The 17500-nt window shown below is 36.9% G+C and overlaps 1 protein-coding gene across 3 annotated transcripts in view; it reads right to left on the minus strand.

Moving 5' to 3' along the window:
- Nucleotides 1–17500, minus strand: part of LOC135204051 (tuftelin-interacting protein 11-like) — a 69709-nt gene that overhangs the window by 17631 nt on the left and 34578 nt on the right. The window contains exons 1-2 of one of the 3 annotated variants that reach the window (XM_064234015.1): nt 9254–9354; nt 127–275 (exon numbers count right to left, since the gene is read on the minus strand). In XM_064234015.1, coding sequence (XP_064090085.1) covers nt 127–267 — 141 coding nt within the window. In that variant the 5' untranslated portion in view covers nt 268–275; nt 9254–9354. Of the gene's footprint in view, nt 1–126; nt 276–9189; nt 9355–17500 lie in introns of those variants that run through there. The other 2 variants (XM_064234014.1, XM_064234016.1) reach the window with 2 other exon arrangements.

Raw genomic sequence — 17500 nt, forward strand, 5'->3', positions numbered from 1 at the left:
TGATGAACAGTTATACCTGGGTAAGACTTTCTTTTGCTTCCCTTATAACTTTGGTGATTATGGTATATACAGAATAACATGTCTGATTTACGAATGGGCACGAAAGATAAAGTAATCACTTCTTACCTCTTCATCACCTTCTTCTTGTGCCCAAACTCCATAAATCTGCTGTTCTTTTGTTTGCCTCCTGCCGGGCCGTCTAATATTAAATTCATTTTCAAGGTCATAGTCAGATATCTCAAATTTTTCAACCTCGTTGTCTGACATCTTGGATACTGAAAAACAAAAATTCATATTTGATGAATAACATAATTGATAACTTATCTTTACAAGAAAAGCAATAATATTAAAAGATTAATTATTCCCCATTAAGTAATATCACAAAATAAATTTAGAGGTTCAGTATACAGTACTAGTAATATTACAAAATACACAATACTATGTTTATGTGTTTGTAAATTTTAAGACTTAAACATTAATGAATTTATGAGAGTTTGTTAAAAATAGAAAAAATTATCTGAAAATGCTGAAATGGGCCACAAACTAAATCCTTGTTTCATCACTGCAATTTGGTAATCTTTATCAACACATGGTCCATACTAAACTCTCTATCTGATGATTTTTATCTGGAAAATTATTTCAAAAAGACAAGATGATAAGGCAATTCCAAAAATGGCATACCACTGTCTTTCACATTATGGGTCCTAACACAGGGATCTGGTCCTCTGGTTTTACTTTTCATTGGATCCCTATTTTTTGGAGTGGATCTCCAACAAAAGGCTTGAAAACTAGTAGCTACCCGACAAAATAAATTGGGTTAAAAGTACAGTCATAGTGTTTTCAGCAATATGGGAATAATAATCTATTCAAAACCGCTCAAATACCAATTGACAACCATTGGTAATTATGGTACCTTTTGACCACATTAGAGGGAACACACGGAGAAACCATTACCTAAAGGTCATGGTACATATGGGAAAAGACTACCCTTCCCTTTTCAGGTTATTGATGAAAAGGATAACATAGGGTAAACATTTTGTTTGTTTGTTTGTATGGTGCCTTTACTTTGCATGGAACCAGTGGTTATTCAGCAACGGGACCAACGGCTTTATGTGACTTCCGAACCACGTCGAGAGTGAACTTCTATCACCAGAAATACACATCTCTCACTCCTCAATGGAATGGCTGATAATCGAACCCATGACCACCGAGGTGGGACACTAATACCATACCAACTACGCCGCTGAGGCGCTTCATAGGGTAAATGACCAAGCCGCAAACACAGCAGCCACCTTCCCAGAAAAGTACTTTAATTCACTGCCATGAACATCAGTCAAGAGTTGTGTTGCGGCCCATCCAGGGAGCACACCGAAACCTCTAAGCATCTCTTGATGGATGGATGGATAGATGCATGAGTTTTAGGGCAAAAGCCCAGGCAATGGGGCCAAAGAAGCCATTTAGCGCCGTTGGAAAGTAAATAAATTACATTATAAAATAAGTGTTTGGAGAAAATGGTTCATAGATAAATTACCATATGACATATGAATGAATTAATGAAGAAAATGCTTAATAAATAAATATATATATCTATGACGTGATAGATAAAAAATAATTAAATGTTATTAAAAATGTTTATAGACTAAAAAGGAGATGAGTGCAGAAATATCTGCTTCATCTCCCAAATTATCACATAGGGATTTATCCCTAAAATATCTCTCTCTCTGGTTAAAATATCTGGGGCAAGCAACCAGAATGTGCTCCACTGTTAGCATCTCGCCACTGCAAGCAGACTCTGGGAGGCTGCCCCCTTCTAAAATAAACTGATGGGTCAAATATGTGTGCCCAATCCTCAGTCTGCTTAGAACTATTTCTGTTTGTCTATCAGACTGGAAAGACGAAGGCCACGGCAATATATTATTTCTGATATTTCTATGCTTTCTATTATTGGCAAGATGAGGAGAAGTCCATCTTTCTTGCCATTTCCTTAAAATATAAGACCTAAAAGGACCTTTTAGATCTGTATGAGGCACTTTACTAAAGGCTGTTTCTGATGAGACACAAGCAGCTTTCGCTTCCCTATCTGCCATCTCGTTTCCACAAATCCCCACATGTGAAGGGACCCAACAGAAAGAGACAGATTTATGCAAATAATACAAATGGAAGAGCGATTCCTGAACTTCTTGAACTAACGGATGGAAGCTACTGAATTTTTTAATAGCTTCTAAAGTGCTTTTGGAATCCGAGTAAATGACAAAATTAGTGTCGCTACTTTGAAAAACTATATCCAGGGCAGACTCTATGGCTGTTAATTCTACTGTGAATATGGATGCAAAGTCAGGTAGTTTAGCTGTATATGCTGTATCACCAAGGATAACTACACAGCCAATACCGCTATCTGACTCTGATCCATTCGTATATATTTTTGTCACATTAGTATGGATAGTTTTGTGCTCCAAGAATTTTCCCCTAATCTCTTCTTCAGGACAGTCTTTTTTGTTATAAGCTTTTTTGCACACGGATGCTTCTGGAATAAGCCATGGAGGATACACAAGATGTTTTACTTCCAAGACTTAATGGGATTTAAGATGATTACCCATAACATCTTCATTTAGTCTAGAGGCTCTTATACCAGAAAAGACCCGTGAGTCTGCTTCCCGCAGCACCTGGAAGGAGGGGTTTTTGGGAGTACTCTTAATTCTAGCCATGTACTACCTTAATCCTAGTTCTTGCCTTCTCAGATCAAGGGGAAGTTGGTTAGTATCAACATATATGCTTTCAACAGGCGAAGTTCTAAAAGCCCCTGAGCATATTCTCAGCCCCATATTGTGTATCAGCCCCCAACTAAATCCAGAAAAAACCTTTAAAATATTCAGAGATTGTTTAACCTTAATCTTTAAGGCATTTATGTGGTTGGCCCAAGTCAATATCTGGTCTATGGTCATTCCCAAAAATTTTACTTCATTTTCATAATGACAGATCCTTTTAAACTAAGTGTGGGAACCTCTTCCATACGCTGACACCTAGTAAATCTTACAGAAACTGTTTTAGAGGAGGAGAATTTAAAACCATTCTCATCCGCCCACTTTGTAATAGCATTAACAGACCTTTGCAAATGTTTACATACTGACGAGGCATCATATCCTGTGCAAGGTCATCAACAAAAACCAAGCATTTAACAGGTGATGATATTTGTTGGACTATACTAAATAGTAAAACATCAATATTTTACATATTTATGATGATTAATTTGAAAATATTCGTTATTGAAAAAGTAACTCGATTCTGACTCAAATTTAAATAATTATTTTTGGGAATTAGAACGTTCGTTTAAGTCCTGTATTATGACGTCACGACATCTTGGCTTTCGTACCTATTTATAAATAATTGCTTTACTCAACTTTCTTGCAGAACAGTTTACCAGTTATTCATGCAGATTATCAGCTATTCATGTAATTGTTATAATCGTAATGGGCATATATATCTTTATTATTTACTTTTTGGATATATGAAGATGTTTTTCTGCCAGATTATCGCCGTAGTGTGACGCAATCGTTTTCGGTCCCTGGGCCTCTGTTTTCGCACCATAAGAAATTATGGGCCGAATTTGCAATGACCAGAAAGTCGTTAAAAGAGGAAAGTTAGCATTGAGGGGCATATGTTTTGATTGAGAAAAATACAAATTTATTCAATAAAAAATACTTGATTGCAAAAAACTTGATTGACAACTAAGCAGCATACCTACTATGGGTTTCAGCGACAGTGCAAGCACGTTTTTGGGCAATACCTATTTCTGTAACGAACACTCGTATCAGAACGAGATTTTGCTATAGTGCATTACACCCAGTGCTGTAATCTATAAGGGTATCGTGAATCACTAATCGTAAAGAATAACGACACTTGTCCTTGTACCAAGAGACAAAAACTACATTATGCAGAAATGGATACGAACACGCGTAAAAAGCTCCACCTACCCTCTCCCCCCCTCCCTCCACCGCCACCCCTTTCCTTCTTTGTTCCTTCGCCACCCTCTTCTTCATTCCTTCGCCTTCCTTTCTCTCTCTCTCTCTGTTGCCATTCGGTATGTGTTGACCCTCCAAACTGGGTATAAGACTACACACAAAACGTTGAAATTGGTGAAATTAGGCTATGTATTGGAAGTATACATACATAAATATTAAAGCAATTTTATCATTATTGCATTACTATGACAACTAGAATTCATGAAAACAGTTTATAATAATGAATCGGCGTATGTGTGAAGCCTCCATTAATGTGGCAACGATGATTTTGCCATTCTTAGCATGCAAACATTAAAGGTTACATTTATTTCTGGCATACGGTTATAAAAGAAATTCAAAATACTAATATAGACTGAAATCAATGAAAAGTGCTAGCAAAAACAAAAAAGCAAAAAAAAAAATATATAATCCACTTATCCGTAGTCGTTCCTCTATGGTTTTCAGCAGCCAGATGTACGAATACGTTAGAAACATTGGATTGTATCTACTTTAGAAATACATATCTGTAATTTTTCGGGGTAATTTTGTTGCAAAAAAGGTATAATATACATGAATTAAATTAAAATTTTTAAATAACAAAGTAAAGTTGAACTAAATAACGAGTAAAGTAAACAATTTCGGGAATAAAACTTTGCAGTTTCGTCGTCTGCTGCTCGTAACTGTGTTTGTGGCGCGCGTGCTTAAGAACCAGGAACAGCAACTTGTTTAAAGTGCAATGTGGCGTGAATAGAGACCAAAATGTGTATAATAACTATCAAATAAGCACTGTGGAGTTTCAGTTATGATGGCAGTAAGGATAAAAACCACCGATTACAAGGTAAAAATGAATTCAGTTCAAACCATGACCCCGGTAATAAAAAGTTTCATACTTTCAGTAATATAGGCAACAAAATGTTGTTTTATTGTGCTGATTACAACTGCATATATATGTAACGTTACATATATACGCTAACATTGTTCAAATGAGTGTGGGAAGGCTGGGAAAGATGGTTGTCGTCACTGATCAGAACCTGTACATCCACACGGTAGCCGCCATACTGGATTTCAAAACTGCCTTGAAAACATATTTTACGAAGAGCGTCACATGCTTATTTTAGTTCGTGGGGCTTTCATATATCACATTATGTTGACGAAACTTCAATCTTTTGAATGGTATGCTTGGAGTTGTAATTATATTCTTGTTTCACCATTTAAATATCGAGTGAATAAGACCTGTCCACCGTGATAAGGGTTGGTAGTCGCTGGTGTTTCCCCCTAATTTCTAACTTTGGAGAAAATACTTACTTCAAAAGGAGAGTAGAGGTCTTTAGCTCCGTTTCTCATCAACAACAAGTCGCGACTGATGCCCATCTCTGATGTCAGGACGCGTTATAATGTACTTTTTTTGGGGTTGTTCACGTTGATCGTACATGGTCCACCCCTATTACCATGCGGTTTTTTACCCTAGGTATCTACTAGCTACCTTGCCTCACTTAGGGAACCTTGCCTCAACCTAACAGACAGAATAGCCTACTAGGGTAGAACATCACGGCAGGCCAACCCTCATCACGGTGGACGGGTCTTATTCACTCGATATTTAAATGGTGAAACAAGAATACAATTACAACTCCAAGCATACCATTCAAAAGTTGAAGTTTCTTCAACATAATGTGATATATGAAAGCCCCATACGAACTAAAATAAGCATGTGACGCTCTTCGTAAAATATGTTTTCAAGGCAGTTTTGAAATCCAATATGGCGGCTACCGTGGGACGTACAGGTTCTGATCAGTGACGACAATCATCTTTCCCAGCCTTCCCAGCAATCATTTGAACAATGTTAGCATATGTATGTAACGTTTATTGATCTTACTCAAGATTGCAGTTGTAATCAGCACAATAAAACAACATTTTGTTCCCTATATTACTTAAAGTATGAAACTTTTTATTCCCGGGGTCATGGTTTGAACTGAATTCATTCTTACCTTGTAATCGGTGGTTTTTATCCTTACTGCCATCATAACTGAAACTCCACAGAGCTTATTTGATTGTTATTATACACATTTTGGTCTCAATTCACTCCACATTGCACTTTAAACAAGTTGCTGTTCCTGGTTCTTAAGTGCGTGTGCCACAAACACAGTTACGAACAGCAGACAACGAAACTGCAAAGTTTTATTCCCGAAATTGTTTACTTTACTCGTTATTTAGATCAAATTTACTTTATTTAAAAATTTTAGTTTAATTCATGTATATTATCCCTTTTTTGCAACAAAATTACCCCGAAAAATTACAGATATTTCTAAAGTAGATACAATCCAATGTTTCTAACGTTTTCGTACATCTGGCTGCCGAAAACCATAGAGGAACGACTACGGATAAGTGGATTATATACATATATTTTTTTTTGCTTATTTGTTTTTGCTAGCACTTTTCATTGATTTCAGTCTATATTAGTATTCTGAATTTCTTTAATAACCGTATGCCAGAAATAAATGTAACCTTTAATGTTTGCATGCTTTAATGTTTGCATGCTAAGAATGGCAAAATCATCGTTGCCACATTAGTGGAGGCTTCACACATACGCCGATTCATTATTATAAACTGTTTCCATGAATTCTAGTTGTCATAGTAATGCAATAATGATAAAATTGCTTTAATATTTATGTATAAATACTTCCAATACATAGCCTAATTTCACCAATTTCAACGTTTTGTGTGTAGTCTTATACCCAGTTTGGAGGGTCAACACATACCGATTGGCAACAGAGAGAGAGAGAGAGAAAGGCAAGGCGAAGGAACGAAGAAGAAAAGGGATGGCGGTGGAGGGGGGGGGGTGGGGAGAGGGTAGGTGGAGCTTTACGCGTGTTCGTATCCATTTCTGCATAATGGAGTTTTTGTCTCTTGGTACAAGGACAAGTGTCGTTATTCTTTACGATTAGTGATTCACGATACCCTTATAAATTACAGCACTGGGTGTAATGCACTATAGCAAAATCTCGTTCTGATAAGAGTGTTCGTTACAGAAATAGGTATTGCCCAAAAACGTGCTTGCACTGTCTCTGAAACCCATAGTAGACATGCTGCTTAGTTGTCAATCAAGTTTTTTTTATAACCAAGTATTTTTTACAAGCTAGCTATTGAATAAATTTGTATTTTTCTCAATCAAAACATATGCCCCTCAATGCTAACTTTCCTCTTTTAACGACTTTCTGGACATTGCAAATTCGGCCCCATAATTTCTTATGGTGCGAAAACAGACAGAGGCCCATGGACCGAAAACGATTGCGTCACACTATGGCGATAATCCAGCAGTAAAACATCTTCATATATCCAAAAGTAAATAATAAAGATATATATGCGCATTACGATTATAACAATTACATGTATAGCTGATAACAATCTGCATGAATAACTGGTAAACTGTTCTGCAATGACAGTTGAGTATAGCAATTATTTACAATAGGTACGAAAGTCAAGATGTCGTGACGTCATAATACAGAACTTAAAAGAACGTTCTAATTCAGAAAAAATAATTACTTAAATTTGAGTCAGAATCGAGTTACTTTTTCAATAACAAATATTTTCAAATTAATCATCATAAATATGTAAAATATTGATGTTTTACTATTTATTAAAAAAATTTTCGAAGTGCACGCTTCGTCGTCGACTTCTACCAAAACAGAGGCCCAGGGACCGAAAACGATTGCGTCACACTACGGCGATAATCCGGCAGTAAAACATCTTCATATATCCAAAAAGTAAATAATAAAGATATAGTGTGCATTACGATTATAACAACTATACATGAAGAGCTGATAATCTGCATGAATAACTGGTAAACTGTTCTGCAAGAAAGTTGAGTAAAGCAATTATTTACAATAGGTACGAAAGTCAAGATGTCATGACGTCATAATACAGGAATTAAAAGAACGTTCTAATTCCAAAAAATAATTACTTAAATTTGAGTCAGAATCGAGTTACTTTTTCAATAACGAATATTTTCAAATTAATCATCATATGTAAAATATTGATGTTTTACTATTTATTAAAAAAATTATCGAAGTGCACGCTTCGTCGTCGTCTGCTACCAAAACAGAGGCCCAGGGACCGAAAACGATTGCGTCACACTACGGCGATAATCCGGCAGTAAAACATCTTCATATATCCAAAAAGTAAATAATAAAGATATATATGTGCATTACGATTATAACAACTATACATGAAGAGCTGATAATCTGCATGAATAACTGGTAAACTGTTCTGCAAGAAAGTTGAGTAAAGCAATTATTTACAATAGGTACGAAAGTCAAGATGTCGTGACGTCATAATACAGGAATTAAAAGAACGTTCTAATTCCAAAAAATAATTACTTAAATTTGAGTTAGAATCGAGTTACTTTTTCAATAACGAATATTTTCAAATTAATCATAATAAATATGTAAGATATTGATGTTTTACTATTTATTAAAAAAATTATCGAAGTGCATGCTTCGTCGTCGTCTTCTACCAAAACAGTTGTTTACTAACAAACAAGCTGGTGAGGGACCGTTTTCCGATTGTTGTGATGAAAGTGCCCAAGCGTCTGTGGGTACAAGTGGCGTGCGGATTTATCACAGGAAATGGTTAGTTTATTGACACAAGTGACTGTAAACATCGAGATGGCGTCAATCTTCTAAATATTTTGAGTTGTAAGTAAAAATTTAACTAAAGCGTTTTGGTGAGATTTCCACTGCCGTGGGCGCTATTTTCACTACCCTCTGTTTAATGCTTTATTTTGGCCTTAATTTCTAACTTTGGAGAAAATACTTACTTCAAAAGGAGAGTAGAGGTCTTTAGCTCCGTTTCTCACCAACAAGAAGTCGCGACTGATGCCCATCTCCGATGTCAGGAAGCGTTATAATGTACTTTTTCGGAGGGTGGCTAGCGTTGATTGTAGGTGGCCTGCTTGGCCTGCTGTGATATTTTACCCTATACCACAGCCCTCTAGCATAGTTCGGTAACCACCAGTTTACATGTATAATGGTCCCGCGTTTAGTACCAGCAACATAAAACCGAACAAAAGGTACCCTATAGGCTAGGTAGGGTAATTCATAGGTAGCTAGGCTATCCTAAATTTCACTGGGCATTAAGGTAAGGCCTCTTACAGTAGCCTACCCTACCAAATGCTGCCAAAACCAAATTAACCAACCTCAGCATTGGCTTAAGTTGGACTTAAGCCGAATTACAGAAAGAGAACTGGGATACAAATGTACCAAAGATGCCTCCAATAGTCGTAGCTCAAAGAACTAATAAAGGGTCGCGACAGCAGACTTCTCTCGTTCTGTTAGTAGTAGTAGTTACACAAACTTTGATTTGAAACGGCTCATTGTTTATAGTTAAAGATGTGTTTACTTATTTTTTTGTATGGCACTGTACTGTGTTTATTTATATAAATTTCTTCGTGTTCCCACTTTCCTCTCTAGAGGGATCGGTGGAAATTAATATATCAGCTATTAGTTCGTTATCATTTTCCCGATACAGTTGCTGCATTAAACCAAATCTGTTCCTGATAGTTGTAATGCTAGGCAATAAAGAAAAATTGTCTATATATCCTTTTATCTCTTTATCACATGAATATTTAGTTTCTCCAACCTCCCTATTCAATCTTTTTATATCAATTAGCTCTAGCGTGTTCAGGCTACCTTCAGCATATTGTTATTGTTGATGGACAGCCCTACTCCCCATATGGACGCTCTGCAGGGCTCCTCAGTGCTTGAAGCACCAACACACAATTTTAAACTCAATCCCCGCTTTAATCAATGGGCAGTAATGTAATTCCCTAAGAACAGGCGTTATTCTGTTCCTAAGAGATATTCCTTTAATAAGTCTAGCTGCTCTATTAATAATCCTTTGCATTTTCCTCGGTTGAATTAGGGAGTTCATAATAAATTGAATTGCATTCATCAAGTATATTAATAACATAGTTCTGAATTAGCATTCTCATTAACGACTCATCCGAGTATTTCCTTAAGGAAATTGTATCCCACAGTCTATGTAAATTTGTTAATTTGCTCACTTAATATAAGATTGTCGTCCAACATTACACCCAAATCTCTAACAGATTTGCTTACGGTCACTGAAGTACCTACCATTAACCACAAAGCTTTGAATATTACCCAGTCTTCTAAGATAACCTTTTTTTTTTTTTTTTTCCAAAACCAGACACTCGGCCTTATCCTCATTCAACTTTAACCGTTTCCTTTCCATCCATAACTTAACATCATTCATAAGTGCATTCATTTTTCCTTCTGTGTCAGCAACATCATTAAATGTTATACAAAACTTTGTATCATTAGCAAAAAAGCTTGAAACTAACACCATGCTTATGTTAGATGTACGACAATTCTATTGGATATATACAAAACAACTGGGCCCAATGCACTTCCCTGGGGCACCTCTTGACTGCCCTAGCGCTTGAAAAGGACGTTCCAATTTGAACACTATAGATTCTATTTATTAATGCAATTTAACAAAATCCAACACTTCTCCATCAATGCCAACAGTTTTCAAATCATCCACCAATAAGTCATGAACTACTGTTATCAAATGCAACGCTCAAATCAAGTAATATCAATATACCGCACTTTCCTGCATCCATTTTCATAATCAAATCATTCACTACGACACACAACACTATTTGAGTAGAGTGTAATTCTCTATATGCAGACTGTTCTAAATGAAATATATTATTCTCTTCAAGGTGTTGTAATAACTGCTCTAAAATAACTTTTTCTATAATCTTGGATAAAGATGTTAAATTCGAGACTGTAATTTCATTGAAATGTAGTCAATTAAAGAATTTTGTGCAATTGTAATTGAAAATGAAATTATAGTAAGTAATTGTAATTTAATTAATTACAGGATAATTGTAATTTAATTGTAATTATAAAATTCAAGTGATAAGGATCGGGCTCCATTAGGAGTGATGGGTTGCTTTCTCCATCTTATAGTAAGGTAACCAGAACTCAAGGTCATAGTCCAAGTGTTTCTTGACTAATGTTAATAAATACTCTTATGACCTCTGCTCTGCGCCAAAGATTAGCGTTTACTCTCGCACCGAAATCAGTTGTAACTGTAATTGTAATTGAATTTGTTGTTAAGTAATTGTAATGTAATTGTTATTTCCAAATGGGCTTGTGATTGTCATTTACATTTTGTAAAGTAATTGTAATTGTAATTCATTTCTTCAAGTGTAATTACTCCAGCCCTGATCAAGAGCACCTTTCACTATAGGTTTCACCAACGCCTCTTTTTTTTTTTTTTTTTTTTTACTCATGGGAAATGTTTTACAACCAATAGACAAATAAAACATTTCCGTTATAATACTAGCCAAATTAGTAAAATGCGCCTTTTTAACATCATCCATCGGCAATGGGTTATTCACACAATACGTAGGCTTCACCTTGCTTATAATAGACTTAATCTTATCTGCATCTACGTTACGGAATAACAAGCCTGTTTACAATAAGATCCAGGAAAAAGAAAGGGTGACAATGTTGGTTACCTCCTGCAAAATTACTTACTATCCGTACTCTCTTGCCAGCAAAGAACTTCAAAAACTTCTCTGCCAGATCACAATCAGAATAACCATCAGGTAATATCTTATTCTTCTTATTGCCTGTCATGTTATCAAGAATCCTATGCAATTTCCTTATATCTGATGCTGACTCATTGACTTTTCGGGTATAATAGCTACGCATCCGTTGCCGTTTCAAATTACTCTCATGGTTCTTAGTATTTTGATCATTCCTTCTAGTACTAATGGTCCGTCTCCCACGCCAATTTTTTTTCTTCCTCTGCTCATCCCTTTTTGCACGCAACACATCGGCATTAAACCAAAGGGCATTATCTTTATAATAATTTTTTTTCAGCCATGGGGCACATGTCATATTCTGCTTTAGCTGATGCATGATATAACTTAGTGTAACAATCTAGACACTCAGTCACATTTAATCCATCGTGCAGGCAGATTATTTGTTTTCCCATATCAATCCTATGCACAATTTTCCCTACCAGCAAATCTGAGTCAAGGTTCCTTTCTTCTCTAAAGATATTACTTCCCTTTGTTTCCTCTTAACAAGAAAGGGGGTCTTAAAATTTACTACTTTGTGTACTATAGACGAAATACAGCACTCCTCATCAACAACCACATCAACAAGATTTTACTCAGCAATGCAGAAAACCAATTCAAGCATATGACCGGTAGCAGATGTTACGTTTTTCACTATGTTGGTAAATTGCAGATATCCCATAACTTCTCTGGATGCCAGTGCTTCACGATTATTTCTGTCTTCAAGCCAAAAGTTGAAATCTCCACACACAACTATACGTTCACTCCCAGTGTCAATGTCCTCTAGATAAGATCCAAACTTGTTCAAGAAAACACCCGTACTCGAATCCAGCGGTATATAAACCACCACACACACAAATCTCCTGCCATTAGACTCAAAACCTACTTGCAGGTGTGGGTCGGTGACTCAGTAGTGACAAACTGACAACTCGCCAATTTTAGCAGTCAAAATCCAGCAACTATGTCTCCGCCAGGACAAGCATATCCAATTCCTTTTATGAGCTCACGAATCTCCAAGGTCTTATTTCCCACTGATTGTATATTAATAAAACCACAATTAATTTTCCTAAGATCATCCCTAACAGCCATGATCAGTTCTCAGTTCTATTCTCTCTATTTTGTCTTGTAATACTTAACAACATCTTTCATTAACAGTATGATCAGTTTCGGCCTTCCTAAATCTTATACAATGGATACATTTATGATCATGACTGTCACATTTCCTTGTAAGATGCTCACCAGCACATCGCCCGCATGTTGGGGGGTCATCCTTCGTTTTGGCCTGACACTTCATTTCCACATGACCACAACGCTGACAATAGAAACAAATACCTGCATGATATCTTTCAATTCACATTGTTAGTCTCTCATTCTAGTCTAACTTTGTTTCTATGCTTCTGTATAAGTGCTCTAATCTCAGGATTGCACTTTAAAGATGAAGTGCCTAGTATTTCCCGCTGCTGGTTTGCTAAAAATCAAAGCTTAGACTTCACTGCCTCAACTGAGCTCAGACAGTCGTTTCTCTCAAGTAAAACATCTACCACTTCACCCTCAGATTCTTCGAGTGATACATTACACATCATAACCTTCGGGGATATCTTCCTAACATTCTTCACAGTTATATAGCTAATATTCCCAACTTTAATCGATGCATCATCACGTTCAGCTTGTGTATTAAAATTCATTACAATCTTCTTGTCTACTATCAATAACCTGAACGCCATCGAGCGCTGTAGCCACCCGCCAATTTTTCTTCTTAATGTCAACAGATTCAACAATCAGCAAATTCCTCTTCTGCCCTCTCTTCAGCGCCCCAGCATAACTTGACCTATAGCTGCACGGTGCAAGATTGTTTTATCCTTTCCACCATTAATTTCTTCCTTTAGATTTTTTTATGCTCTCTGCCAGGTTTCCATAGCCTTCTATGGAATCATGAAACTGCTTTTTCAACTCTGCATTCACAGCTCTCACCTGTTTAAGATCTCGAATACAACAAAAGCATACCCTAGATAAACTCTTAATGATTTCAGCTTTCACTCTGTCCAGATACACACACATTTCTTATGGGCCTACCTGGTACCTGCTACAAGTAGGGCAACCAGCCCACAACTCGGTACCACCAGTATCCTTCAAACACACGCAACAAGCCTCTTCATCCCCCATTCCAAATCAGTAAACAGCCGCACTAAAAGGCTCTGAAAAAGACGTCCATTCGCCACCGTGTCTGGCTAATAGCTCATGGGCATTGTCTTTCTGGTTATTATACCAAGCCTCCATCTTTATACTATCTTATATAAATTCACATAGATATTTAGCGGTAGCTTTTCATTGATTTATTTCTTCCATGCTCTCATGAACCATCTTTCTATAGTTTTGTTTATCACTTAAATTTTACCTTTTTTGCCTAAATTTGTGTAACTCCCTCAGGCACTTTAATTTGCATAATCAAGAGAGAAAATTCTTAAACTCAGTTGAAGAGCTAAAAGGAGCAAAATTTCAAGTTAGATTCTAGAAGGTAGTTGATATAAACGAAAACAGATCGGTGTCTCCGTGATCCTACCTATTGCGGTGACAAACCATGAAAGAAAACGGACTACAAAATGTAACGGAAAACGACATTTTGAAAGGGACTAAAGTATAGTTACTACTTAGAAAGCACAACGGTAATAGTTTTCCCTTCGGCCCCTAGCGGCACCCGTGTAGGATAAGTATGTATCATGTTACTAATATCAGTAATACTTCGTACTGAACCGAGTAATTATGTCTATGGTTAGCAACGCATTACCTAACTCCGTCGCGCCAAGACGTTGGCGCGAACGCGTTTCCCTGTACTACCCACCTTAAGATTAAGACGCCTCTGTAATAAAACATCAACATGGGAATAGTGCCTCTTACTTACCCTGCCCATAGAGTATCCTATAACCCGCATTTAGCCAGCTGTTTTACCTCCACTACTGCTTTATTTTTTTCTTTTTGTCTTGCTGTTCAACCCTTTAACCGTTATTTCTTAACACAAACATAGGGCTTTCTTCCAGTTCCACCTTTAAGCCATTGTAGGTACTTATGTCATTACCTATTTCCTGGAACTCTTGATCTTGCTGTCCAACCGCTTCAACGCCCTCTTATCAGTTCTGTAGCACCGAATGGCCGGAAGTACCTAAGCGATTGTCTTGACAGTTGAAGTTTCGTAAAATCAAACTATCAAAATAACTAACTAGGAGCAAAAAATGTAAAAGCATATCCGTACAATATTTGGGTAATTTGGGCTAGATTTATATAGCAAAGAAAAGATATATTTATGGAAATAATTGCCAAATCTTTACTTCATGTAGAAATGCGACGAATATCAATAAACTATCAACAGGAAAACCATGAACATGTTATCAAGAAATCGATTCCTTACAATGATTACTATGACTGACAGATTTTAAGTTTTACTGATAATACCTGGGTTGTATTTACCGAAATTTAATTTTTGTAAAAATAAGGAATTAACGGAGACCGTCAAATTTAGGTTCCTTCCTCCATTACAATTATAGCCAAGGCGGCTATACTTTTAAATCGATAGGGTTATTAGAGTAACTAGCATAATGCTGCAAAAATGGCGCCAAAAGAGTAAATAATTATTATCGCATGCAGAGTTTGAGTGCTATTAAATATGACATTCAAGAAAGAATCAACGATCAAAAATCCACGAAGATCGTCGGATTTAGGGATATATACTAAACTGATGAATATCGTGAGTTCTGGAATCTATACCACGTCGGGGAAAAATACGTCAGTGGAAATTTAGTTTTGACTTATATTTTTCCATTTCTGTTGGTTGACCAAAGTCTGGATGTCCATGGTAGGCATCCAATACCTTTTCCCATTTTACGTGCTCACGGGCACATTAGAGAAGGGCCTAAGCTGTTTCAAACGTTACCAGCCATCTATTTTTAAGTTAGTGGAACCCGGCATGGAAATTTGCTATACCCATAAAAGGCTTCCATAGAGCTGAAGCAACTTACAAGATTCTTTTTATCTACTTTCTGACTCAGCAATAGAGAAGAAATGAAGCATATTCACGTCCCAATATATATGGTCTAGGATAATGTATAATTAAGCGTTGAAAAGAAACTGAAGAAATTATTGGAAACAAGACTAATCAAGAATTGCCACAGGTTGTTGTTGTTTGAGATTAAGCTGGCCTTATGCCAGCATGGGCTCTTGCTCCTAGAGCAGCCCGTAGGTCATTGGTTGAGAATGTGATATGTTTAGGATATGAAACTTTATTGGTGATACATGAACATGACGTGGTGAAGGTGATATTGATACTGAATGAAAGATTTGATGGGCAAGGTTGAAACCCTTTAAACCCTGAGGTACCCTTCAGTTGTAGGGAAAGTTCGATAGTAGTAAGTGTAGGCGAGTAAGAGAGGCCAACAGATTGGAAGAATGAAAGGCACGAGTTGTAGGTACAGGTAGCTAGTAAGATAGCTCGTGAGATTCTGAGGCATATTCTTCTTCCGGTCCTATTTATTGTGGGTAGTTGTGTGTGTTGTCTGCTGAGTGTGCTGGAAGGATAGTGATGTGAATGAAGGAAACTAGAGATGGACAAGAACGCTAATTGATGAAAGGCTTCTCAAGGGAGGAAATTGCGTTTAGTCTGTCTTGCTAGTGGGAGGTTTGTTTGTCGTATTGTCTCGAGTGCTATGTGAGTTGGGGCAGGATGAGGGGCAATCAAGATTGTTAACACCATGTGCTGTCAGTCAGGGAGTGTTCTGTTCCTACCTTGGTGGTGGGTAAGAGCAATGTCACAGGAAATTGGGATGTGAAATCAAGAAATACTACTCCACAAGGGACGTACTACTTACCACTAAAATTCTCTTCAAATCAATCAATAGGACTCTACATAATATGAAACCAAGAGAAGGCCGAGGGGGTCAGTGGAGCTTCCAAAATTAAAAAGAGAGAGAAAAAAGTGAATTTATAATATTTATGTTTGGAACATTTCAGAAACCTCGAAATCTGTTTTCTTGACACTATCATAAGTACAGATTTTCTTATTACTCCGAGATTTCACTACTTATAACAGCCAATCAATTCTAGTTACAGTTTCTTTTTACTCGGTATTTTATTGCTGATGGTATCAAATGGCATCACATTTAATAGACTTTCTCCTTTTCAGTACAAGAGATGATTTTCCTTCGTGAATTTTTAGTACATTAACACATGGACTTTGAGAGAAAGCTCACTACACTACCGGCTGCTCTATGAGCAAGAGTTCGTGCTGGCATAAGGCCAACTTAATCTCAAACAACAACAAGCTCACTAACGCCTTCCCAGTTTCTTCCATCAACACTAATTGGAACTGGAATTAGACTATAAAATCAAGGCCAAAGGCCCAGTTCTAGGACCCATCAGGTCATTTAGCGCTACAAGGATAATGGCGTAAAAGGAGTGTTAAAGAATGTAACAGGAGGAAAAAACAACAGTTCCACTATGAAACTACTGTTAGAAAAAGCGGTGGAAAGCAGGACGGAAGAAAAATATGAATGGAGGTACAGTAAAATGAATGAAAGTAGTTGCAGCTAGGAGAAAAAACCTTAAATAATGCCCATAGTGCACCATATAAGGTTTTCTGATGGCACTACCCCCCCCCCTACGGAGACTAACTTCGATCAACTTTGTTTTCCTGGTTTTAAAACATGCTTAGGATACCTTTGAGTTTTTCCTTCAGCTAATTGCCTCCATTTTCCCAGGACAAAGTATTTCCTTGTAAGGAGCCCTCAGTGCCGAATATAGCTAAGCTAAGCAGGCTTAGATGCCTACCAATCCTCACTCCTTAAGAAGAGCATCTCATCTAGATTTCAAATTACTTATAAAGAAGAGGTTGTTTTCATTATTT

The sequence above is a fragment of the Macrobrachium nipponense genome, chromosome 44 (assembly GCF_015104395.2).
Source record: "Macrobrachium nipponense isolate FS-2020 chromosome 44, ASM1510439v2, whole genome shotgun sequence".
Lineage (NCBI taxonomy): Eukaryota > Metazoa > Arthropoda > Malacostraca > Decapoda > Palaemonidae > Macrobrachium > Macrobrachium nipponense.